Source organism: Bos javanicus, chromosome 19 (genome assembly GCF_032452875.1).
Source record: "Bos javanicus breed banteng chromosome 19, ARS-OSU_banteng_1.0, whole genome shotgun sequence".
Lineage (NCBI taxonomy): Eukaryota > Metazoa > Chordata > Mammalia > Artiodactyla > Bovidae > Bos > Bos javanicus.
In genome coordinates this window covers 56,554,962-56,581,675 of record NC_083886.1, presented here as the reverse complement: position 1 = coordinate 56,581,675, position 26,714 = coordinate 56,554,962, and the positions used below count along the sequence as shown (strand labels likewise).

Here is a 26,714-nt window from a genome sequence, read left to right as displayed (position 1 = left end):
GACTGCAAGGGTCAGATTCTTGGCTTTGTGGCCGTTCTAAGCTGGTCCTCTCACCAGAGATTATTTCCTGTCCTTGCTAGGTGGGTTTTGTCCCTTCTGGGGACAGTGGCTTCTAAGGATATGTGCTCCCCAGATGAGGCAAATGGCATGTGTGCCTTTTCTAAGAGACAAGTTGAGCACTCTACCCAAGTGAGCGCTGAGGGAGCCCTGGGGGACCCAACTTTATCCCTCTGGCGCCCTCATGTGGACATAAGCCAGCACGTGTTTCTAGAAATTCACGCTGGTGGATGATTCACGGACATGCCAGGAGGTGGAAAACAGAAGATCCATTCCCCTTGCCAGTTACGCATTTCAAAACATCATCCACTAGAGCGGTGTCCACCTCCAAAAGGGTTGGGCCAGTCCTGGGGACACTCAGAATGGAATGGGTACTTGGGTCCCGGGTCTTTATTATCAGAGCCAGCTGGTCTACCTCCTGGGTTCCACTTTTCCCTGGTCCGGAAGATGGGAAGAAGGGATGGTGTACAACGAAAGGAGTGCCCAATGGTCCCTTTTTTCTTTTGTTTGCTGCCAAGCTAGAAGCCAGCCAAGCTCTCCAGTTTCACTAGTCTTGGGTGTGAGCAGTGGTGTCTTGCTGCGGGGAACAGTCAACCTGCAAGTCCCTCATTCCAGCCACATTCTGAGGCTGCATGTGGCACCTCCCAGAAGAGCTGCGGGGGGAATCCATACTACTGTGTTGGCCGGCTTAGTGAATTTAAAGTCAAGAATTTGCAGCATGGGCTTTTAACCTGCTTGCTACGTGATGGGGACCCTGAATGCCAGGAAAGGAATTAGAAACAAGCAGAGTTTGGCTGATCAGAATTTAACAGTCAGAGAAGAGCACACACTTTTCACTGTTCTCTGGTTCTAGTGGTTTGACGGTATTTTTCACCCTGACAATCCCAAGGCAGTTTTCTGAACCCAACCGGGACCAGAGCTGTCTCACACCTGTCAGCTCTCCTCGTCCCCAGGGGATCTACCTAACTGTAGATGGAAAGACAAAGCCACACTTGCCAGCCTCTGCAACCCCAAGCATCACCATGCGAGGACCATGCGAGAAGAGTGGGCGTCATGGGGCCCCATGCAGTGCTGAGTGGGCTGACCACGTGCAGCTGACCACGTGCAGGGAGAGAGCAAGCAGACCCCACAGGCAGACGTGTGGGGCAGCCCCGGGAGCATGCTGGGAGGGACAGTAATGAAAAGGAACATGAACTCCAGCCCCGTCCTGGGAGGACCGTGTTCACGGCCACGAAGTCCGCCAGTCCCTCCTTCTCAGCTTGGGCAGGGCGGTGATAACCAAGCCTGCACGTGAGGAGGTGAGAAAACTTCACCCCAACAGCAGCACTCGGGCAGTCTCCACCCCCACAGAACAGCACTCATCTGGAGAGCCCCAGAGATCCAGGGGGGAAAAGACCCATCCCCCCCTGGGCAACAGAGTCTGCTCTCTGGACACCATGGAGGAAGGACTTTCCTTCTTCCTGCCCGACGTCCCAGCTCTGAGCCCAGGGATGGTGGCAGTCTGACCCCAGCCTGATCCTGCCATCCAGTCAGCTAACTGGCCTTTCCCTTTCTAGTGGTCCCTCACATCTGCAGCAGACACAGAATAAGGCCAGGGTCCTGGCCACAGCCTCTGCCCACAGGGGCCTTCGAGGGACCCACAGCCACGTCAAGCCCCCTCCATCCTTAATGCTGGGCTGCACACCTTTTCTGGAAAGGGCCAGGTTCTGACTCTTTTAGGCTTTTTGGGCCCCACGGTCCCTCTGCTACTACTCAGTTCAGCCCCTGCAGTGCAAAAGCTGCCACAGACCACAGAAAAGCAAATGAATGCAGCCGGGTTCCCATCACACTGGATTTACAAAAACAGGGCCGTAGCCCTCTGCCAGCCCTTGCTCTGATCATAACTACCAGCCTGACCCACAACTTGGCACAGGGTTTCTGCTGGGCACTGTTCTACTTTCTTTTGTTGTTGTTCAGTCGCTAAGTGGTGTCCGACTCTTTGTAACCCTGTGGACTGCAGCACATCAGGCTTCCCTGTCCTTCACTATCTCCCGGAGTTTGCTCAAACTCATGTCCATTGAGTCAGTGATGCCATCTAACCATCTCATCCTCTGTCGCCCCCTTCTCCCCTTGCCCTCAATCTTTTCCAGCATCAGGGTCTTTTCCAATGAGTCGGCTCTCATTGGAAATCAGGTGGCCAAAGTATTGGAGCTTTCTTAGGGTAGGACTAAGGCTGCAGGGGTGAACACCACCTCCTGGGGATGACAGTTTCCCCCCAGCCTCACAAGGGGGCGCTAGTCCTCCAAGCAGCTGGTTCATTAGGCCCAGGAGGGACTTGGGCCTCCAAGAACCCCTGGGCTGTGGGAAAGGGGCCTGCTGGCCCAGGAGCCTTGAGCTGGATGAGAATGAGCCGGCCCGGGTACACAGAAATGAATTAATCGGTTATGAAGGCGGCGGAGGAGGAGAGATTTAGATCACAGTCGTGATGGGGACAGTCACAGACAGGGTGAAGGAGGCACCAAGTCAGTCTCCTTACCAAAAGGATTTGCAAGAATATTTGTGGCTCAGGACCTAAGGAACTTGCTACAGGGAAGTGAGGTCAGAAGTCAGCTCAATCCTGAAATATAAAGGCAGCAAACCGGGTCACACCCAGAGGCCGTGGCGCGTGGGCACCTAGAAGTGGGAGGACACCTCCCCCAGGCTGGGCTCACCCTGCCACCCCTCCGCCCCTGGGTGAAGAGCCTTCCGGGCCAGGTTTGGAAGGATTGGCGGCAGCTCCAGGAGGGGAAAAGGGGTTCTCGTGGGCAGAGCACCTTCTGACTCCTGAGTGATGCTAGGTGGGTTGGAAATAATAGAATCTAGATCCTGGAATAACAGAGCCTCCATTCCTGACCCTAGAACCCAGCTTGCGGGAGCCAGTGGGGAGTGATCGCCCAGCCCCTCCGGGTTACCGGGCTCAGGAAACACGCCCCCATTTGTTAATAGATGTGTGCCTGAACCAAAAGGACCCCAGGCCACAGGCTGGCCTGTGTCAGACCACCGGTTCTTCCCCCTGATCCGTCCCCGCTGTACTGCTGCTCCTTAGGAGGGAAGCCCATGGGTCTAAGGGAAGCCCATGGGTCAGCGTAGGTGTCCGGCTGGCGACGGGCGGGGGAAGAACCTAGTCCTAAAAATGAGTTGCTGCCGTGGCTACAGCTGCCTCAGAGCTCCATGGAGCAGAACAGATAAAAAAGGACTGCTAGCCCGGTGCTGGGGCGGGGGTGGGGGTGGGAGAGCTGGAGGGTGCTGGCGGGGTAGGGCGGGGGCGCTTGGCTGCCAGGCGGATGAGCAGGAAGAATCGTGCTCTGTCCTGAAGTGATGGATTGGTTTTGTCATGAACTCTCCGTGTACCGTGAACAGCCAGATCTGCTCCAGGCTCTTCCCAAGCATCTTTCTTTCTCCCTCTCGGTGGGGGAGGTGGGGGGCAAGAAAGGGCTCGGCCGCCCTCCCTCCTCCCTGTCACCCGCTCCTTCAGAGTTTCCCAAGGGTACTGTTATGGGGAAATGGAGCCAGGACAGGGGGGAAATAACCTCTAAAACGGAAATGGGGCAGTGGGGGCGTGGCTTGTGGGAGGCCCGCCTCCTCTCCACACTACAAAGAAGGGGCCTCCCGGACTGGCACCCGAACCCCAGAAAGCTGAGCAGCCCGGAGGAGGGCCGGGCGGCCTACCTCTGTTCCTCCTCCAGCTCCTCCTTGGTCATCATCTTCTTGTACTGGTTTCCCCGCAGCTTCCCAGGGCTGTATTTGAAGGAGAAGGCCTCGCCCCCTGCAGAGACACCCAGTAGAGCCAGTTAGCGTGCTGGGCTCTCCGGCAAACTTAGTCCCCTTTCCCTTCCTTAGAAAGGAAAGGTTCTTTCCCTTCCAAAGAACCACGTGGGCCAGAGAGGGCGCCCCGCTTCGAAGACGGGCAGACAGGGGCCCACGCCCACCCAAGGCCTGCACCTGGAAGGATCGCCCCACACCCCTTCCACTCAGGAACTCTTTTTAGGAACTTGAACCGGGGATGAGGCAGCCAGAAAGAAACCTGCGCGCGCGCGCACACACACACACACACACACACACACACACACACACACCAGTCCCCCCAGGCCATTTGGTTCCATCCATTCTCCCAAGGGGCTTCCCAGGCTAGTGTAGGAGACTCTGGTTGGATCCCTGAGTAGGGAAGACCTCCGCAGGAGGGCATGGCAACCCACTCCAGTATTCTTGCCTGGAGAATCCCATGGACAGAGGAGCCTGGCGGGCTACAGGCTCACAGAGTTGCACACGACTGAAGCGACTTAGCAAGCACACATGCATTCTCCCAAGACCAGGCTGGGCCATCCTCAGAGCTGCCTGTCGGCCCCTCTCCCTCAAGGACTCTGGCCAAACAGCTGTCCCCCGAGCTGTTCTCCCCCTCATCCTGATCCTCCCTCCCCAATGCTGCTGTGCTCATTACATGGTCAGACAGAGGGCACTTATCTCTGGGAAGCAGGCTGTGCCCGGGCGCTGCGTTCCCTGCCTCTTCTTGGGTCCCGGGTATAGAAGGCAACAGGGACCTGCAACCCTCCTGCCGAGGTCCTGGGTCTCCTGGGCTTGAGAGTGCCTGCCCTGCCATCTAGGAGCCTCATGTCAGCAGGCCCCTTCTATGCCCCTCCTCCCACCAGTGACTAAAAATCTAAAAACAAAACAAAACAAAAACCACATCCAGCCCACAATGGGACAAGGGATGATGTGGGCTTGTCCATGGTGTGTTTAAATAGGTCATTAAAACCAGTACTTAGGGGGACCTCCCTGGTGGTCCAGTGGCTAAGACTCTGAGCTCCCAATGCAGAGGGGCCTGGGTTCAGTCCCTGGTCATGGAACTAGATCCCACATGCTACGACTAAGGCTTAGCACCACCAAATAAATAACTATATTTTATATATATATATATATATATGGCTTCCCAGGTGGCTGGCAAAGAATCCACCTGCAATGAGGGAGACCTGGGTTTGATCCCTGGGTTGGGAAGATCCCCTGGAGAAAAGAACAGCTACCCACTCCAGTATTCTTGCCTGGAGAATTCCATGAACTGTATTCATGGACTGTATAGTCCATGGGGTCGCAAAGAGTTGGACACGACTGAATGACTTTCACTTTCATATATATTTTAAAGTACTTATTACTGAATGGGTGTTTCTGGGTTCGCCAAACCCAGGGCAGCCTTCGTAAGACCTTGTAGCTGCTTTGAAATGTACAGAAGGGCAGTTCTAGAGGCCTGAGAAGGGCATACCAGGGGGTCTGGACAGAGAAAAACAGGCATGTGTGATGTGGGGAGAAGGCTGCAGGGCAGAAAAGGAAAGAGCTGTGAGCATTCTCCTGGCCGAGTGTCCAGTGGAGAGCATTCCCTCGGGAAGCAGTGCCCTTACATGGACCTTCAGCTCAGCAGGTGGAGGGCAGACAGCCTCCGGCCAGCCTGGAGGACCGAGGTTGAACAGCTTGTCTTATCTAATTTCTGTTAATGTATAAAGAATTGAGTATGGGAAACGCAGAGACCAGCAAATCATCCTCCCACACAGATGTCTTCTTTTTCAGTTCTGTTCTATGTCACTCAAATGTCAGGGATCTCAAACACCTCCACATCCTGCCCTGGGGCCACCCAGACGGTCTCCAGCTGGCGGCTGTCCCCAGTGATCAGACAGGCTGGCGTGGGCTCCAGGCAGGAAAGGGCTGCAGCCTCTGAGCCTCGCGTTCTCTCTAGGCCAAAGGAAGAAGGTTCTGGATGCAAACTCAGAACCCAGGGGTTGTCATGGGGGTGGTGTTTGCTCTCACCACAACCTGACTGACTTTGCAGGAGAATCTGGCCCCCAGGGCTGAGCACTCCCTTTACCCCACGTCTGGACAGGGTTTAATTTGCTCTTCATTCATTCAGCAAATATTGATATTCAGTGAGCTCTCTGCTGGGTGCTGGGGGCTTAGCAGGGAAGAAAGCATACAGCGGGCAAAGATGAGTAATCAAAATAGCAGAGTTTGCAGTAGGTCCTGAGAGCTCTTCAGCAAAGGACAGTGGGAGGGGAGAGGAAGGTGGGGAGAGGGCTGCTTGGAAGTTTAATGGCAGTGGGGAGGGCTGTCAGGAAGGGCTTTTCAGGTGATGCTGCAGGTCTGGGGAGACGGATCTAGCAAAGCAAGGAAGCCAGTGAGGCCGGGTGGCAGGGAGCAAGGGGACAGGAGGACATGGGGTGAAGAGCTGGGGCGCCAGGGGAGGCCTTATTACATTTCTGTTAAGGTGTAAAGAATTGAGGATGGGAAATGCAGAGACCAGCTGAATATTTTTTGATCTTCACTCTGCACTTGGCTCTTCATTCATTCTGCAGGGCTTGCTGAATGAATGAAGAGGACATTCTTCCTCCTGGTGAGGTGGGGCTGGGGCTTGGTGCTGAGACCGGATGAGCCCACGCCCCTCCCTGGAGACCCCACTCCCATCAGCTGCTCTCCCCTCCAGGCTGAGCACAGCTCAGGCTGATGAGCCAAGGGGCCGCAGCATCATTAGGAGCTTCCAACAGCTCAGGGCTTGGACTGTGACATCCGGGGATCTGGGACCCAAGCTGAGCAATTTGGGGCCGTCGTTTGAGGAGCCGGAGTCTTTGGTGGTCAGGAAAAAACCTGCCAAGGGACAGAATCACATGGAGCTAGTCTCAGAACGAGCTCGTGGCCATGCTGGCTTCTGGCCCTCAGGAAGAGGCAACGGACAAAGAAAATGGATTAACCTCGATGTCAAGGTCATGGTGTTGCTATGTTTTAGAAACATAAAGCAGAAAAATGCTGCCAGCTGAGTACTGCTCAAGGTTTCCAACCTGTGGGGCGGGTCTGATAATGCTTCTCTCCCGAGCCGGAGAGAACAAACCACTTAAAAAGGCTTTTGCTTACTCCCATAATGGTGACAGAGGGACACACAGCCACATCCAAGGCGGCTAGACCAGGGAGGGGTTCAACGTGAGAGCCTCCCAGGGAGGGGGCCTTCCTCATGCCGTCTTCTGTGAATCCACCCAGTCACTTAGGGAAGGCACCTTGGCGAACACTAATTAATTAGCAAGCGGAACTGCTCACTGCAGAGGGCCTGGGGGCCTCTCCTGTGCGCTTCTGACAGCTGGAGCCCTACACCTCTCCAGCCTCGGCCTCCAGAGGGCTGCCAGGAGGCCGCCTGGGGGATGGGCAAGGTCCAGGAGCAGCAGTCAGATAAGGAGGGAGGGCCCTGTTGACCCTGCACATGGCTAGGTGTGGGGCTGCACGTCTGAGAGTGTTCCAGAAGAGGGGTCTGCTGAGCCTCCCCTTGTCCTGGCCCCCTGGGGCTACCAGCAGCCTTGGCTTTTGCCTTCTGCATTCCCAAATCTCTAATAGGATCCAATAACGTGGCAGAGACAGGCCTCAGGGCCGTGGTTCCTGCAGACGATATGAGAGAAACAGCAGCAGCGGAAAGGGAGCCCCTAGCAAGGGGCTGATACCCCCCCCACCTCAGCCTTCTGCCCCACCCCCTTCCTCTAAAGCTGTCTGGATAGAAACCCAAGGCCCTTTCCTGCAGGGCCTCCTGGTGGGGGTAGCCTCCTGGTGGGGGAAGCCTCCTCAGATACCCCCTCCCCCAGTCCCAGCCCAACCCTGGCCGCCTGGCCCACACCACCAGCCCCGGTTACTGCATTCCTGCAGCCCTCTCTTTCCGGGGCCCCTGCCAGCTGTTGACTTAAAAATCACAGCAACAATCCCCCCTTTTAAAAAAGCCTGAATATTTCAAACGTACACAAAAGTACAGCGAGTAATAAGTCCTCGGTGTACATGCCATATAGATTTGACCAATGCTGACATTTTGCTATTTTTGCTTCAGCTTCTTCTTCTTCCTTTTTTTTTTTTAAATAAAGAAATAAAACATGACAGATCCAGCAGAGGCCCCACCCTGTGTTGGGTCCCATCTGTCTGGGGCGCTGGTCCCCGTGGGTGCCCAGAGCAAACACATTGCTTTCCACCCAGTCAAGTCTGAACTGGTCCATTTCCTCAAGGCTCCCGGTCACTCCCTGTTTCTCCCACCGGCTACCTAGGATCTGAGGGCCACACAGGTCTGGCTGGTCAGCTAGAGCTGCTTGGAAATCAGACATTTCCTCTCCAGGGAACCTTAACCTGCAGAACCCAAGAGGCGGCCCTGAAAGTGGCTTTAGTCTCTGTGAAATAGGTCCGAGGTATTTGAGAGAAACATGAAATGCACAAAGTGGGGGTGAGAAGGGCGTTAGGCACCGCAGGAAATAGAAGGTCAGTGATGGGCCGTCTGTATTTACAGACAACTCATATTGTATAGATGGGCTTCCCAGGTGGTGCTAATGGTAAAGAACCCACCTGCCAATGCAGGAGACATAAGAGACTCGGGTTTGATCCCTGGGTCAGGAAGATCCCCTGGAGGAGGGCATGGCAACCCACTCCAGTATTCTTGCCTGGAGAATCCCATAGACAGAGAAGCCTGGTGGGCTATAGTCCATAGGGTCACAAAGAGTCAGACACGACTGAAGCAATTCAGCATACAGGCACGCATACGGTATAGATAGAAAAGCGATGGCCAAAGGAGCAAAGCAGGTGAGCAGGGAGATGGGTGCGAAGGTGGGATCAGAGAGGAGCAATCCGACCTCAGTGTCAGCCAGAGGCGATAATGCCGGCCTCCGGGGGCAGCACTGTACAACCTGGAGGCCGGGTCCCACTCACCGTCTTCCTCCTCAGGCCCTGCCTGCGGTGAACCCTCCTCACCGTCCAGCTCCTGCTCCGCTTCCTGCAAGACAAGGAGAAGGGTCAGTGCCCAGGCACCCGGTTTACTCTTCAATACCGTCATTCGGTGTTTGACCCCTTGGTTAAAGTGACCTGACCCCTGGATCTGCTGTTGGGAGAGATGTGCTTGTGGACTGGAAGTGGACCTCGGGGACATGGGGCGTCTTGGGGAGAGGCAGGGGCCGCCCAGGGACAGCTTGATCACGCACAGCACCCGCACTGTCCTTTGAGCGTGGTTGGGAGGTCCTTCCTGAGAAGGGGCCACGGTCAACAGCAGGTAGAAACAGGAACATCAGTGTGAGTGCCGGTTGTCCGAGGTGACGGCGGGGAGACTCTAGGCCAAGGAGCCATGTTTTCACCTTGACACTGTGGCTCCTTTGCCTTTTCCAGGTAGGTCAAGTGGTGGGTGCCACTTTGACAAGTGGACTGGGTGACCCCCACCTCCCACTACAGTGAGCAGAACAAAGGGCACGCGGGACTTCCCTGGTGGTCCAGTGGTTAAGCATCCATGTTCCAGCGCAGGGGATGCTGGTTCGATCCCTGGTCTGGGAACTAAGATCCCACATGCTGCAGAGCAACTAAGCGTGTACGCCCTGGAGCCGGTGTGCCAAAACTAGAGAGAAGCCCCGTGTGCCACAACTAGAGAAAGCCCACGCGTCGCAACAAAGACACAGTGCAGCCAAAAAAACCCCAAACAAAACCCAAAAGGCAAGAGAGGAAAGCTGGTGGGGTCTCTGGAGTCCGGGCCAGGCCGACCATCACAGAGCAGCCGTGTTTGTGCTCACAGTCTCCATCTCTGCTTCCTCCAACCTCTTCTCAGTCCCTGACCGTTTCAGATCGCATTTTCCCAAAATTGGAACTCCACCTCCCTCAGCCCAGTTCTCTCCCATGGATGCACGGACAAAATAAACAGCAGGCTGGAAGGAATGTCCCGGGATGGCCTTGGTGGAGAGGAAGGGGTGACTTCAACTTGCAGGAATGTTGGAGGATGAGAGGGAGGTGGTGGGGGAGCTGAGGGACTGAAGGGCGCGGGGAGGAGACCGAGGAAGCCCAGCGGCAGACAGGGCAGAGCAGGAAGGAGGAGGAGAGGGGAGCGCAGACGTGAACTGCTGCCCCACAGGGGACGGGGCAGCACAGCTGACAAGCCAGAGCCAGGCCTTCAGGCTCTGAGCCCCCGGGTCCAGCGGTCTGCAGCCTCTGCAAAATGCGCAGGCAGGCTCCCGGCCAAATCAGAGCAAGCTAAGCTGGGAGACAAAGTTTGCACAAGCCCAATAGCAAGTCATGGCACTCCCCTCGTGGTCCAGTGGCTAAGACCCCATGCTCTGGGGGAAGCGGGTTCGATACCTGGTCAGGGAACTAGACCCCACATCCCCTGACTAAAAGATCCCACATGCTGCAACTAAGACCTGACACAGCCAAAATAATTAATATTAAAAAAAAAAAAAGCAAGTTGTAAGTGGCAAACCCAAAAGGTTTCCCTTGGGTCTCTTGTAACTCTCTTTTGATGGACCCCACAAGATGCCTCCAGGAGGAGCAGCATGGGAGGCAGGAGCTGGTTCTTCTCCACTTAGCAGTTTACATGCAGCTCAGCACCACCTGGGGCTTCCCAGGTGGCTCAGTGGTAAAGAATCCAGCTGCCAAGCAGGAGACACGGGTTCGATCCCTGGGTCAGAAAGATCCTCTGGAGAAGGAAATGGCAACTCACTCCAGTATTCTTGCCTGGAAAATTCCATGGACAGAGGAGCCTGGCTGGGTGCAGTCCATGAGGTTGCAAAGAGTCAGGCACGACTGAGCGACTGACACACACACACACACACTCATAAATGTGGAGAAAATGTTTTCTAGAAGCACGTCCAAGATGCCATTAACCGCGACTGCCTTTGGAGAGAGGAGCTGGTGGGGGCGGCCTTTCCTTCCATCTTACCCATTTCAGTATAATTTGGATTTTCTAATAATACACATGAACTGCACTTTTAAAATGCTACACAGGGATCGCTGAACAGTGAGCCTGAGGCTATTTTACATATATTTTCCTTTAAGAAAAGAAAGAAGGGAAAAAGAAAAAAAACAGATGAATCTAATCAGAGCTGTAGCCCAGAAATAAGCCTAATATCAAGACTAGAGAGGAGACCAATTCTCCTATTGTGTGTGAGGGACACGAAGGTTAAAGGAAAAACAACAAAAAAGCGAGCACACTCCCTTTGTGAAGGAACTAACCATCCAGTAGGAAAGATATAAACCCAGATAATTGCCATGCAAGAGGGGAAATTCAAGAACTGATGCAGACTTCTTTAGTCCAAAGGGAGGCAGCGTCATTTGATCTGCCAACACCCCCTTGGGGAAAGGCCGGTTTACATTTGAATTCTGCTCTTGACTTCTGAAGTGTGGTGCTTTTCAAAACTGGACTTCCCTGGCGGTTCAGTGGTTAAGACTTCATCCTCCAACGCAGGGAGTGCGGGTTTGATCCCTGGTTGGGGACCTAAGATCCCACATGCCCCACCACCAAAAAGCCAGAACATAAACAACAGAAGCAATACTGTAACACATTCAATAAAGGTGTTAAAAATAGCCCATGTAAAAAAAAAAAAAAATCTAAAAAAAAAAACTGGCTGTAACCCATTGGTGGGTCATGAAAGCAACTTAGAGGTTGCTACTAGTATTTTAAAAATGTGCAGTCAATGTCTCAGTGTGGTTTTAAGATTTAATAACGTTAGGAGCACAAATGCTCCAAACATCTCCCAAAATGACATTTGAAAGGTTATTTACATTTAAAATATGTTGACGTTTCTTATCCAAACTCACATAATACCACAGTCCAGTGGCTCTAGTTGGTTTCTAGACTTTGAAAAAATATTCATGGGCGGATGGTCAGTGACTAATAGGATTGCCTTTGTGATTTCAGCCCCGTGATCTTATGGGATTTGATGCACACGTGACAGTTTGGACGTGACCTCAAGGGAGGTCGACCCGGTGTCTGAGATGCCCAGAGGAGACTCCTCTATCTGCCCTGTCTGTCTGGATTCTGGCACTTACAAAGACTTAAAATGAAAAACACAGCATTCAAATGTCAGGAAACTAAGTATAAAAGGAATTTAAATAAGTAAATACTCAACCAATGTGTTTTGTAGGTTTGTAGCATTTACACTTCTTAAGTTATTAAGACTTAAAACTGCACAAGACTTTGGGGGCACCCTGTATCCCAGAATTAAAGACAAATACTGGTGTGTGTGTATGTGTGGTAGAGGTAGATACCGTTTTAAAAAGCTTCTGTGACTTTATAAACGTGGGTGCAATTTAAATAGATTTCTTATGGTGAGACTTGACGTTTGGAAAACACTGCTGAATCGGCCATTTACTCTTTTCTGCCTGCACAGACACCCCCTTCTTTCAAAAGGTGTTCCTTGAAGCCTGTGGTCCTGGTGGGAACTGCCAGACAGGCAGTCAGACCACCCCACCCCCGCCATGCCCTGTGATGGATTTGACAGGCGGATATGAACCATGGGCCCGATTTCTGCTTGGGCACAAAGAACCTCTGGTCCCAGAGCTGAGAGCTTGGGAGCTGGGGGTGACCCAGGGTCACCGGGTGGAGAGTCCCTGGCTGTGATTTGCCCCGAGGTCATTCTACCCCAGCCTCCCCGGTACGTGAGCGACTCAAATCCTGGTTCCACGAAAGCTCACCTAAGCTGAGTTTCTGTCACCAACATCCAGAGTCCTGACCACTGTCACTGTCCACTCACATCCCTCTCTGCAAGCCCAGAACATCTCAAGTTCTGCCAGGAGGCTGTTGCCTGTTTGACATACCAGCTGCTTAGCAGCAGGGGATGGGGAGTGGGGGCTGCTCCAGGGAGGTGGTTACTTACTGGGCTTTTAGATAACAGAATAATGGAAAGGCTTCCATTATTAAAAAAAAAAAAAAAGTTTAAAAAAATATCATTCGTTGCATTTTGCCCTTAGTTTATTAAAAGTGTGCACCCGGCAGTAAGACAAAAGTGCTGGGGACCTCCCGGGCGATCCAGTGGTTAGAACTCAGCGCTTTCACTGTGGAGGGCACAGGTTCAGTCCCTGGCTGGAAAACTTAAGACCCTGCAAGCCATGCCCTGGGGCCAAAAAATAACCCCAAACAAACAGAGCAAACCCAAAAAGCCAAACGTGCTGATACCGACAACAAGAGGGGCAGGTTTCAGAAACAGAGCGACTGAGACAACCATGGAAGCCCTTCTGGAGGTGGGAGCTTTTAGCCTCAGTCCAGTGCTCTGCGCTTCAAGATGGCGAGCTGTGTGCACAACCGCGAAGGAAAAGAATAAAGTGAGACCGTGTGCAAAATGTCGAAGCCTTTGTCTCAGTAAGGACTTTACTGGGAATTCCCTGGTGGTCCAATGGTTGGGACTCAGCACGCTCACTTCTGGGCCCAGGTTCGATCCCTGGGTGGGGCTAAGGAGGAGAGCTCAGCTGAGCCCGAGTGGTGCAGGCGAGGCCTCAGGAGGGACGAGAATCCTGAGCTGGGTCTGAGAAGAGCTGGCCAGGCCTGGAACATCACAGCTTTTTCAGTGACTCCTTGGCGTCTGGTGTGACCGCAGGGAGGGTGTGGGAGGCCAGGAAAGCAGGGCCTGGATCAGAGAACTCACATGGGACAAGGTACTGAGGAGCCACCGGGAATTTAAAAATGGGGAGAAAGAAGATAAGAGCTGAAGTTGGGAGCAGTATGTGGGGATGCGCTGGCAAGACAGGAGGCAGGAGGGACTGAGTGCAGGGGTTCATCATGCTGGTCCCCCACAGCAGGCCCGAGGCTGAGACCACACCCCAGTCAGCTCACTGACCAGCGTCTTAGAGACTAGTTTATATGCTGCTGAGGCTGCTGCTGCTAAGTCACTTCAGTGGTGTCTGACTCTGTGCAACCCCAGAGACGGCAGCCCACCAGGCTCCCCCGTCCCTGGGATTCTCCAGGCAAGAGTACTGGAGTGGGATGCCATTGCCTCCTCCGCTACTTTATATACATATATATATAGAGAGAGACTCTTTGTGACTCCATGTCCATGGACTGCAGCATGCCAGGCCTCCCTGTCCCTCACCATCTCCTAGAATTTGCCCAAGTTCACGTCCAGGGCATCCAGCCTGATGCATGATGCCATCCAGCCATCTCATCCTCTTCTCTTTCTGCCCTCAATCCTTCCCAGAATCAGGGACTTTTCCAATGAGTCAGCTGTTCGCATCAGGTGACCAAATATCAAAGCTTATATATCTAGTTCCCGAACCAGGGATTGAACCCATGCCCCATGCATTGGGAGCATACAGTCTTACTCACTGGGCCACCAGAGAACTCCCTGGGTTAATTTTCTAATTCAGCTCTTCCATCAGTGAAGGCAGGTGGAGGGACAGCCTCCTGACAGCCTCACCAAGGCCAGGAGCCCAAGACAAGGGTCCCCGAGAGGCCAAGAGGGGAGGGGTGGCAGAGGGGACGGGTAGGAGGCTGTAGGACACAGAGGGGCTTGGAAGAAGGCTTCTTGGAGCCCCTAGGAGCCAGAGGCACACGCTGCAGACAGCTCATTGCCATTTATGGCTGCCCTGGCTGATACACAGGCTCAAATGGAGCAGAGATAGGGAGAGGTGGAGCAGAGATAGGGAGAGGTGGCTACAGAGAGAGATGTCTTTTTGTCTGTCTGACTCTCTTTCTGCCTAAGGAGGTGAGTCTGCCCTGGGGTCCTGCAAACAGGGTCTGTTGGACCCTGAGACCACCCACCTGAGCTGCACCAACACCCCCGTCTCCACCCCCCTCCCAGTTAATCCAGACTGATTTTAAACCTGGAAGACCAGGGCTCCACCAGGCAGGCATCGAGGAGGCCCAGCTCCCCTGTGGAGGCAAAGACTGAGATAACAGGAAGCTCTCAGGGGCCCACAGCATCCCTTGCCCTGGGCCGCAGTCTGGGACAGGCCAATCAACCGCCTGGTCTCCAGAGAAGGTTTCTGAGAGAGGCCCCGAGAACAGGCAAGACTCAGGGGCTGCCTCCCAGCTCAAGCGGATTCGACATTGCTGGCAGTCCTTCCAGGAGGATTTCATCAGGCAGTCAGGCTGCTCATTTTCGGCACTCAGAGGGGAGCATCGGCTGTGGGGTGAGCCGAGACAGCAGCAGAGCTGGCGCCAGTGCTCGGGGCGTTGGTGATGGGCGGGTGCTGGGTGGGGAGGACAGGCCGGCAGAGGTCACGGCCAGGCTGCTCTTTGCCTGCACCATCAAAACAACTCTGCCACCCCTGCCTCCAGATGAGAGCTCCAAGCTGAGGCCACTCAGGCCAGCTCCACACGTGCAGCTAGAAAAGGCTCATCCCCTGTGACAAGGAACTTAAATCCCATGCTTCAGACTGGTCCTTCTCAACCTGCCTAATTTTCCCTGCAGTCACAGCATCTTGATTCTTCATCATGGCCTGGGAATGTAAATGCCAACCTGCCGTTTCCTTTTTATGGGGCCATGACACGTGGCAGGTGGGATCTTAGTTCCCTGATTAGGGATTGAACCCGTTCTCCCTGCCTTGGAAAGCCATCTAGGATCCTCCTCTTCCTTCTCCCCACTCCTGCCTCAATCACTCAGTACTTTCATGGGCATCACAGGCACTCCACTCTCCTGCCATCATCTCTTCTGAGGATATCTTAAAATGATAACTTTATCATGTTTTTCCTTCTCAAAGCCCCATAATGGTGGTTGCCACGTTCAATCCAAGAATCCCCTGGCTTTTGAAGCTCTCTGGCTCCCAGACTCAGTGAGGTCAGTGTCTAAGAGCTTCCTGGGAAGTGCTGTCCCCTCCCACCTGCCATGCATGGCTGGTGGGGAGAGCGTGGGCTGGAACACAGGGTCATCCTTGGGACCACAGCCTCAGGTACGGATCTGTCCTTGGCTGTTCACCCCTGAGCCCTCCTCCTTCCCCTGAACAGGGTCTTCTGAGATCACTGGATCCAACTTGGACGATCTTGAGCTCAGTTATCCTACCCTCGGTCGGCTGAGCCCTGGAGCCATGTGGAACTGCTGCAGGGACCACTGCGAGGGGAGAGGGAGGAGCCAAGGGGCTGAGACCACCCCCACCACCACCCAGAGCAGTTCCACTTTTCCTCCACGCACTGGACTTCCGTCTGTATAAGACTGAGGAGGGTAAAAGGTATTGAGGCTTTTAAAACGTCTTAGAAGGTAGGCTTCCCTGGTGGTCTAGTGGTTAAGAATCCCCCTACCAATGCAGGGGACAAGGGTTTGACCCCTGGTCCAGGAAGATCCCACAAGCCATGGCGCAACTAAGCCTGTCAGGCGTCACAACTAATGAGCCCAAGCTCCAAAGCCCACGAGCCGCAACTACCGAAGCCCTCCAGCTCAAGGGCCTGTGCTCCGTAGCAAGAGAGGCCTGCGCAGGCAACGGAGAGAAGCCCCCACTCGCCACAACTAAGAGAAAGCCCGCGTGCAGCAAGGAAGACCTGGCATAGCCAAAAATAAACGAATAACTCTTTTTCAAAAATGTTAGGAGGCCCCTGATTTAATGTGGCTTCTACCCAATAGAAAACGGCCATTGATCAAACCTTTGATGAATTGCCAGTTATCCAGTTTGTGTTTGAACTCGTCTTACATCGGGGGGATCACTAGCTTACAGAGCCGTCTGCCTCTTTGGAGCATAATACATGACTTTAGGGATGCTCTGCAGGCAGGCGACACGCAAGACCCTGGGCACATAGAGAAGTAGACTCCTGCTGCCCAGGGCGGTTCTGTGGGGAGGCAGAGCCTGCCTGTCAGCAGGAACTGACAGAGTTTTCTTGTCTTTTTGTTATTATTGCAGCTTATTCAATCAGCAGGTACTTTGGGGGTGCCAGTGTCTGCCAAGTCTGTTTAGGAGCTGGGGATGTGGCTCTGGACATGGCAGGCAAGGACCCTGTTCTCACGCACTGACATCCCGCCGTGGCCGACAGCATAGGCTGAAACAAAAGATGACCTCAGCCTGGGCTGAGCACTGAGAAGGAAGTCAGCCCAGATGGTACGCCGTGTTGGGGGAATGCATATCCGCCAAGGTGGTCAAGGACATAGAGACTTGATACGGGGGGAGGAGGAGCAACCGTGAGGATCTAGGTCGGGGAGGGTCCGCCAGCCCTGGCGTGTGGGCTGAGCAGAGGCGGGTGGCTGAAGAAAAGTCTGAGGTGGGGTCCTGCTGGGCCTCAGGGGCCCGGGTAAGAGGGTGAGGTTTATTCTATCAGCCACTAAGGGGCTTTACGCAGGAGAATGGATTTGCTACCTGCGGTGCTCATTAGAGAGGACAAGGGGGATGTCCAAGAGGCTGCTGGGATGGTGCTGGGCTGGGTGTATATATTTTGACATCCTCAGCTATTTTTAAATTAATTAATTAACTTTAATTTTTGACTGCACTGGGTCTTTGCCATGGTGTGTGTGTGGGGGGGCACAGTGGTAAAGAACCCGCCTGCCAATGCAGGAGACACAAGAGACTTGGGTTCGATCCCTGGGTTGGGAAGATCCCCCGTAGAAGGAAATGGGAACCCACTCCAGTATTCTTGTCTGGAAGTTTCCACGGACAGAGGAGCCTGGAGGGCTACAGTCCATAGGGTCGCAAAGAGTCAGACATGACTGAGTGATTCACACACATACACACATACACATGGGTTCCCTAGTTGCCTGTGGCACATGTGGGGTCTTAGTTCCCTGACCAGGGATAAAACACAAGCCCCCCGTGCAGTGGAAGGTGAATTCTGAACCACTGGACCACCAGGGAAGTCCTGCATCAGCAGTTATTGACCGGGAGGCCCGTGTTGGTCAATGTGTTCTGGGAGGCGGCAGGGGTGGCCCGGGCCCAGATATGAGTCCTCCACTTGATATAATGAGCATGAGATTTTCCAGCAAAAGGAAAGCTCCGGGTAATCCTTGGACTCAAGGGGCAGGGGTCGGGGGAGAGCAGAGCGAGATTGAGAACTTGCACATCGCCCCAGGGCACCAGGAGTCAGGCCTCAGGATGGTGTGGTCAAACGTCCAGACTAAAAGGACCATCCTGGACTCTGATCTCAGATCCCAATTGAGGGCACATTCACAAGCCCCAAACCCTAACCCTAAGCCACTCTGTCTGGCTCAGACATCAGCCTGCCAGATTCAATCCTATCAGATTAACGGGTTTTGGCACTGTTCCTACAAATAGGATTTAGAGGACATCAAAAGCTTCATTAAAAAAAAAAAAAACACACACACACACAAAAACCCCTGAGGTAGCAATCAGGCATCTACCAGACCCTCAATCAGTGAGAATTAGGTTGAATTCTTGTCTCTACATTTCAGGATTAACAGAGAAGGTCAAGGACACGGAGGAAAACCAAGGGACCGATCAAATCAGTCTGACTAAATCATACTGACCAAATCCGAGAGGGTCAGAAGAAATGAGATCATTGTGTTGGGGAAAGCCAGGCTGAAGAATTTTGAGCATGACTAACTCCAAGGATAATAACAGAACACAGATGGCCAGCATTTAAGATCTCTACCCAAGGAAGGGAAACCAGTTTTAGATCATGAGGAATAAAGATAAAGGACTGTCTGACCCTAGAGTAGGCTTACTGATTTTCATAGGAGGCCACTGGGCCAGAGGTATTTTCTTGTCCTGAGATTGATCGCAGACTCTGAGTGTTCAGCAAGTAAGAACTTGGCCGGGAAAGCGTTAATGCCGAGGTCACAGAATTAGGCCCTTGCTGAGGCCAGGCTCAGGGCTGTGTCAGCCAGATGGTTAGCAACGTCTTCGAGGATTAAACAGGGACAACCCTGGTGGTCCAGCGGTTAAGAATCTGCCTTGCAATGCCAGGGAACTTGGGTTCGATCCTTGGTCGGGGAACTAAGATCCCACATGCAGCAGAGTAAGTAAGCCCAAGTGCCACAACTAGAGAGTCCACGTGCCGCAACCAAAGATCCCACGTGACCAGCGAAAGATCCCACGTGACCAACTAAGACTCTGAGCGCCAGAACTAAGACTCGACACTGCCAAATAAGCACACGTGCACACGCACACACACGCTTGCTACCCAGGTCATGAAACAAGAGCTGATGGCTAGAAAGCAAACAGTCCCGGGCTGCAGACCTCCTTTTAGCTCAACCCCTCCGTTTTGTAGATGGGAAAACTCATACCCAAAGTTAAATGGCTTCCCCAAGTCTCCAGGGCTATTCAGAGGCAAAAATACTAGATAAGCAAGTTCCCTGAATTCTTGCATTTTGATTTCCTTCAGGCCTTCAATCTCATTGGCTATTCTTTAGCCATTCACTGCAGCCAGCAGAAAGGGACCCATGCGCCCACCTCCCTGGCGAGAGAGAAGGAATGATTGCTATCAGCATCCCAGCCTTCCTTTTTGGTTCGGACCAAGCAGCAAGGTATCAGAAGGGCAGCCAGTGGCTCTGTGCATCAGGGCCTGATAGGAGGGGGTTTCCGGACTCCTGTTCCATTTATCTATCCTCAACAAGGGCAAAACCGAGCGTGGTCAGACTCAGGTTGTTCCAGAAATGCTCTGGCCACTAGGGACTTGGCATTTCTCAGAAAAAATGTCCACCGGAGGTCTAAGTTGGTCTCAGCCCTTCCACGTTGTAGTCTGGGAAGGAAAGGACTACAGAAGAGAAACTGTCTAAAAGTGAGCACGCTCAATGTTTTATTTCTAACTCTTTGAAGCCAGGCACTTTTTTTTTTTTCCTTAAGGTATGTTCTTTAGGAATTTACTTTTCCCATTAAGCAGAAAAATTTTAACTGACAGCTACATTTTTCACATGCAAACAAAACTCTATCGCTGAAAGAAAGAACAAAATTTAGCTATTAGGAAAGCCCCAATTTCTTTCTCATATGAAAAAAATTAAATTATGGGCTTAAAGAACTTTGGGCTCCCCTGGTGGCTCAGACAGTAAAGAACCCGCCTGCAATGCGGGAGAGCTGGGTTTGATCCCTGGGTCGGGAGGATCCCCTGGAGAAGGGAATTGCTACCCATTCCAGTATTCTTGCCTAGAAAATCCCATGGACAGAGGAGTCTGGCAGGCTGCAGTCTGTGAGGTCGTAAAGAGTTCCATGGGACTGAGCAACTTTTGCTTTCAAAGAACTTTACAAAACATACCCTTTTACAAGACTTAATGTTGAACTCTGCTTTCAGCCTTCTGCGTCATCTTGTTTTGTTGATGTTCAGTTCAGTCGCTCTGTCATGTCGGACTCTTTTTGACCCCATGGACTGCAGCACCCCAGGCTTCTCTGTCCATCACCAACTCCCGGACTTTACTCAAACTCATGTCCATTGAGTCGGTGATGCCATCCAACCATCTCATCCTCTGTTGATGTACATTGTTGTAATTATTGTGCAGAGACTATTCCCATGATCTTTTTTTTAATTTTTAATATTTATGTTTATTTATTTGGCTGTGCCAGGTCTTAGTTGCGTGTGGCATGCTGGATCTTTGATATTCATTGTGCATGGGGGATCTAGTTCCCTGACCAAGGATGGAACCTGGGCCCCTTGCATTGGGAATGTGGAGTCTTAGCCACTGGACCACCAGGAAGTCCCATTATTCCAGTTTTGTGTTCAGCTTTTTTCCCTTACTTACTTCCACCAATTTGCTAACATTTGGATTATTTCTGTCCCTCCACCCCCAGAAAACCACTAGATCCATTGCAGATTGTTTTTGTATCCCCCAGAATTCATATGCTGAACTGGGGGTTCAGCATATGAACCCCAGTTCTGAACCCCCACTTGGAGGTGGGGCCTTTGAGAGGCAATTGGGTTTAATGGGGTCATGACCTTGGGGCCCCATGATGAGATTAGGCCCTTAGTAGAAGAGGAAGACACCTGAGTGAGTGTTCTCTGTGCTGTGTGAGGACACAGCAGTCAGCTAGCTGGGAAGTGGGTTCTCATCTGGAACCGAATCTGCTGGTACCTTGATCTTGGACTCCTCAAACTTCAGAACTGGCAGAAATAAATGTCTGTTGTTTAATGATTTTTTTTTTTTTTTTTGGCCACTCCACAGGGCATTCGGGATTTTAGTTCCCTGACTAGGGATCAAACCTGTACCGCCTATGGTGGAAACATGGATTCTTAGCCAATGGACTGCCAGTGAAGTCCAATCTATAGTAGTACTCTGTGTTATAGGAGCCTGAGAGGCCCAAAGGACAAGACTCAAAGTGGTATGAACAACTGCCAGATACCTGTTTGGCCACCCACTAAATAGACTTCTGTTAGGAGAACAGAAAGTGGGGCTACATTGACATCACAAAGCTCAGGACACAAAAGAGAAAAAGAAAAGAAAATACAACAAAGAAAAAAAAATTAACAAAGGTCAGGACAGATGATGGGGGATGGGATTTACCTTCTCGGTCATTCTGAGAAGGCTAGGGGCTCTGCAGCTCCCTGGGGGACAGACCTGTGGTGACAAGGCTGGTATTAAGATGGGCCCAACAGCAAGATAACGTCCGTCAGAAAGGCTAACAGGGGCCCAGCTGCATGGTGAGGGCAGACAGAGGAGGCTGTGCAGCTCAATCAAATCGGCACCCTCAGAGTGCCTGAAACACCAAGCCCTTTCCTGAGAAATTCCCCATCAGGTTCCTTCTTTCCCAGCACTGGATGTTGGAAAGTCCCAAACCTACAGAGAAGAATAATACAATGAACTCTCCTATACCCTTCCACTTAGATTCACCAACTGTTAACATTTTTCCATCTCTGTATTCTCTCTCCATACACACCCATGACGTGTGTGTGTGTACGTGTGTGTGGGTGTGTAACTATCTGAATCATGACATGTTATCCCTAGATGTTTCAGCATGCATCTTCCTAAGAACAAGGACATTTTTCTATATAATCACAATGCCGGCATCACGCTCAAGAAAGTGAGCATTGATACAACAAAATGATCTAATAAATCATTCATTTGAAACTTGATCCAGTTATCTCTAAAATATTCTTTATAGCTTCCCACCCCATCCAGAATCCAATCAAGGACCAGGTATTTCATTTGTCTTTCCTGTCTCTTTAGTCTCCTTTAATCTCTAAGCATCTCCCTGCCTGCTGCATTGCCCAGCAGCCTTAAGGAAGTCCCTTCTCCATTTCTGAGCAGATTGAGGGCCTGAGCACCAGGATGCCTGAGTCCTGGCTCAGAGAGAGCGATTCGACCCCTCTACTACTGAGTGACTTTGATTCTCTGTCCATGACCACTGTTTGGCATCCTATGATACAGCCCTGCTGGAATCCATGTCTCCGTTAGGTGAGAGGTCTGCAAATCCTAAATCTTAACCTGTACCTTGTGAGCTTCCCAGGTGGCTCAGTGCTGAAGAATCTGCCTGCCAATGCAGGAGACATGGGTTTGATCCCTGGGACAGGAAGATCCCCTAGAGAAAGAAATGGCAACCCACTCCAGTATTCTTGCCTGGAAGATCCAATGGACAGAGAAGCCTGGTGGGCTACTGTTCATGGAGTCGCAAAGAGTCGGACACGACTGAAGCGACTAAACGACCTCAGCACCGGAAAGCACTGCTTCCTGGCCTTACAAGGGACCAGCTTTTGTTCTTGACATCATTCCCCATAATTCTTTGTGACGGTGGGCATGCCCGCCTCCATCCCTTCCCACTTCCACACTAATCCCTCAGAGAAATGACAGGCAGTTTAATAATACGACACTGCTCTCCGCTCAGCCTCCCTGGCCTGCCTGATCTAACCCCCTTTCCCTCAGCAGTTGCTCAGCCTCCCAGCCCATCCAGGGCCTTCATGCGACTCGATTCTCCTGCATCTTGGGGTCGCTTCCCCATGACCCACAGGCACAGCGCTCCGCTGTGCACAGCGGCTTCCCTGGGCTCTGGATGCTTCTCAATAATCAGCTTTGTGAGCCTGGGCAGCAGCTGCCCCGGGGCCTCCCAGGCCTCGCCAGGAAGGAAGATGATTGGATTAGAAGGGGCTTGGTTAATGGAAAAAGCAGGGGGAGGGGAGAGGTGAGTTAAGTGCTGCTCTGCCAGGCTGGGGCTGGGCCCTCCTGCTCTCCCACTGCTGCTGTTCCCTTAGTGACAGACAGACCCGAGGCTGGCTGACGGCAGCCCCAAACCCAGACGTGAGTTACTTTTCCCAGCGGGCCTTCTGGCTTGCTCTCCAAGACGGGGCAGCACGGTCATCAGAAGAAAGTACTGGGACCTGCTCTTTTTCTCCCCTGCTGCTGCTGCTAAGTCGCTTCAGTCGTGTCTGACTCTGTGCGACCCCATAGACGGCAGCCCACCCGGCTCCCCCGTCCCTGGGATTCTCCAGGCAAGAACGCTGGAGTGGGTTGCCATTTCCTTCTCCAATGCGTGAAAGTGAAGTCACTTAGTTGTGTCCGACTCTTAGCAACCCCATAGACTGCAGCCTACCAGGCTCCTCCGCCCATGGGATTTTCCAGGCAAGAGTACTGAAGTGGGTTGCCATTGCCTTCTCCATTTCTCCCCTAATATTTATTTATTTGGCTACACTGGGTCTTAGTTGCAGCATTTGAACTCCTAGTTGCAGCATGTGGGATCTAGTTCCCTGACCAGGGATCGAACCCAGGCCCCCGCATTGGGAGCTCGGAGTCCCAGCTACTGCTCCACCAGGGAAGTCCCTGGGACCCGCCCTTGAAAATGCCCAAGTCCATTTCCGGACAGTTTCTTAGCAGCTTCTTCCAGGGTAATCCCACAGGCAGCAAGGCAGAGGAGTCAGGAACAGCTGATATGTGTCCCCAGCACCTGGCCCCCGGCCTTATGCACAGTTGGAGTCACAGGGGCTTGATAGCTCAGAAGAGGCTGGAGAGCTGAACCCAAAAGGGAAGGGCAAGACCTCCAAGGGAGGAAAACAGATTTAATTCTCCTGTTGCCTGGATCATGTCAGGTCAGGACGTGGAGACGAAGGATGGACACACAAGCCTCAGCTCTCATGGTCATCCGCTCGGGCAGTGCATCAGGTTCAACTCCGAGTTTGTGCCCAACACGTGAGCTTCCATAAGGCGCCTCATCCTTCAAACCTCTACTCACCCTCACAGGGCTCACTTTCTCCCAGGGAGAGGCAGAAACGGCTGCTTTTTAAGCCACCACGAAACCCGTTACCTAGATATATTGCTGACAGCCTAGAGGCCTTGTAGAAACTTCTTTCAGAAGCACTGTGATCTGGAAGATCAGGAGATGACTGAGCACTACTAAAGGACTTTTTAAATTTTTCATTAATTAATTTTTGGCTGCACCGCACGAGTGCACTGCCTGGCATGCGGGATCTTGGCTCCCCAACCAGAGATTGAATCCAGGCTCCTGCAGCGGAAATGTGGAGTCTTAACCCCTGGACTGCCAGGGAAGTCCGTAAAGGACATTTTAAACTTCAGTCCAGAACCTGCCTCTGGATGAAAAGGGGCCAGTCTGTTCACTGTAGGAACATGGCTGATTGAGAGCAAGTGGCAGCCTGAGAATAGCCCCTACGCATCTCCTGTTCCCAAGAGAATCCTAAACACAGGAGCAAAGCTAACACATCAGCACGTGTCCAAACCCTACCTGCCAACACCACAGGTGAGGGCAGCAAGAACAGCAGGGCCTCGGTGCTCCTTGGGAAGAATACAGCAGCCCTGCTCAAGCCGGTTAGAATACACTCTAATGACACAATTAGTCACCCTCTTGTCAAGCAAAGCACCTGCTCGCACGGGGTCTGGAACAATTATCAGCATGCCTCCACCCAGCCTTGCTGCCTCCTCCTCCCGTCAAAGGGTTCTCTCCAGTATAAACCATTGTGTCCAGCAAAATTCAGAGTGGGCACTGCAGGCACGCTGACAACGCACCAAAAACCGCTCGCTCATGGTTTCCATCGTCCCGGCCAGCCTCCCTCACAAGGAAAGGAGCCCGGGAGTCAGAACAAGGCGTTCTGATCAGGCTCTGGGCCCTTGGCGCTGGCCCCAAGGGTCCAAGGGCGCTGAAATCCTGGGAATGTGCGGCTAGCAAGTAGATTTCTAATGTCAAGAGGTGCATCGGGGAATTCCCTGGTGGTTCAGTGGTTAGGACTCTGTGTGCGCTTCCACTGCTGGGGGCCCAGGTTTGATCCCTGGTTGGGGAACTAAGATCCTGAAGCTCTTAGTTCTACTAAGGACTACCTCTCTGGCTATTCTGAAGCAAGACTGAGGGGTCAGGACAGAGCTGCAGGACAGCAGAAGCAGGAGGGTGGGCCTGGGGAGTGCTCAGCTGCACTGCAGGAAGGCTTCATCCTGCACACCGCACACTGGCCTTATCTGCTTATCTGCAGCTCCAGGTGAGGTGTGCAGAGCACCATGCAGTTTGAAAAGGACAACAAAAAGGACTGCAATGGTCCAGTACTTTTCTTTCAGCCCCACCCAATGGGTTTCACACATAAATGACTCAGGAATCCGAATTCCAAATTGGCCTAAAAAGAAAACGCAGTTTTCCTTCTTTAAGTATTCTATTTTATCATATTACTATCAGGACAACCGCCATCCTTGAAGCCCTGGAAACAAGCCACATACACGTGCATTTGAAATCCCGTGGGCTGGAGGGTGAGGGGTGTGTGTGTGTGTGTGTGTGTGTGGGAGGGGGGTGGGTGTGACCCGTGCCAGGGGAGGAGAGGCCAAGCAGAGGAAAGCCAGCCTGGCGACAACCCACAACTCCGAGGCTCTGCCACACTTCGAGGGAGAGCTGAGAGTCTGCACGCCGGGACCTTCCCTTCCTGCCGATCGAGGGCTCTGCCCTTCTTGGGGCAACCAAGCCCGAGGCTGGGGGCCCGGTTCTCGGCTCGGCCGGGGGCGCCAGGGGGCGCCGAATCGCGGGGGGAACCGGGCCCCGGGGTGGGAAGGGGCGCCCGGGAGGGCGGGTCCGTACCTGCCTCTCCTCGGCGGCCTGCTCCTCCGCCTCCGCCGGCGCCGCCTCGGGCTCGTCCGGCGGCGCGGGCTCCAGCGGCCCCTCGGGCGCGGCCGCCGGCTCCGCGGCACAGGGTCCGGGCGGCGCGGGCTTCACGCTGGCCTCAGCCGGAGGCGTGGGCTCTGGGGGCGCGGGCTCCGGGGGGTCCGGGCTCGCGGCCGCCCCGCGCCTCACCAGCAGCCAGGCGAGCAGCAGGGCCAGCGCAGTGGCCAGCGCGGGCAGTGCGGCCAGCAGCTCGGCCGGCGCCTCCATCGCGCCGCGGCCACCCGAGTGCCCGCCCGCGGGGACCCCGAGGGAGCCCGCCTCGCCCCGCCCGCGCCCCGCCTCGGGGCGGAGTCCCCGCCGCGCCACGCCCCCGGCCCGCCTCCGACCTCCCCGAGCCCCCGGTGACTCAAGATGCTGGGGACAAGAGCCCTTTGGGAAGCGCTCTTGAGACCCAGGTAGGCCCGACACTTTAGGCTTAGGCTTCTTTTTAAAACTAGGGTGAAATACCCAGCACTCCGGGGTCCTTTTGGCATCATTTTAGCCCTTCACAAGTAATCTTTGAGCATTTTGGAATTGCTAGGGCTTCCCTGGTGGCTCAGACGGTAAAGAATCTGCCGGCAATGCGGAAGACCTGGGTTCGATCCCTGGGTCGGGAGGATCCCCTGGAGAAGGGTATGGCAACCCACTCCCGTATTCTTGCCTGGAGAATGCCATGGACAGAGGAGTCTGGCAGGTTACAGTCCATGGGGTCGCAAAGAGTCGGACACGACTGAGTGACTAAGCACAGCCAGGGAATGCTGAGGGCAAGGTAAAGGCTGTAGGACAATGAAAACGGAACACCAGCTCTGCTTACTTTCAGCCGCTTTCTAGACCCATCGCCAGCGCTTTTTCTCTTTGGGGTTGCCTTGATACATTCATTCTCACAGAGGACATTTCCAGATGCTGGCCCGTGCATGCCCCATTCTGGTCTGGACCCAGCAGGCCTCCACACAGGCCTCAGGGAGTGGAGGCTGCTCCCAAAG

The 26,714-nt window shown here is 53.3% G+C and overlaps 1 protein-coding gene across 1 annotated transcript in view; it reads right to left on the bottom strand.

The window, feature by feature from the left end:
- MXRA7 (matrix remodeling associated 7) overlaps nucleotides 1-26,225 on the bottom strand; it is a 31,794-nt gene extending 5,569 nt beyond the window's left edge. The window contains exons 1-3 of the mRNA XM_061392736.1: nucleotides 25,669-26,225; nucleotides 8,776-8,839; nucleotides 3,745-3,841 (exon numbers count right to left, since the gene is read on the bottom strand). Of these exons, the coding sequence (XP_061248720.1) occupies nucleotides 3,745-3,841; nucleotides 8,776-8,839; nucleotides 25,669-25,959 (452 nt within the window). The 5' untranslated portion in view covers nucleotides 25,960-26,225. The remainder of the gene's footprint in view (nucleotides 1-3,744; nucleotides 3,842-8,775; nucleotides 8,840-25,668) is intronic.
- Between the last annotated feature and the right edge of the window lie 489 nt (nucleotides 26,226-26,714).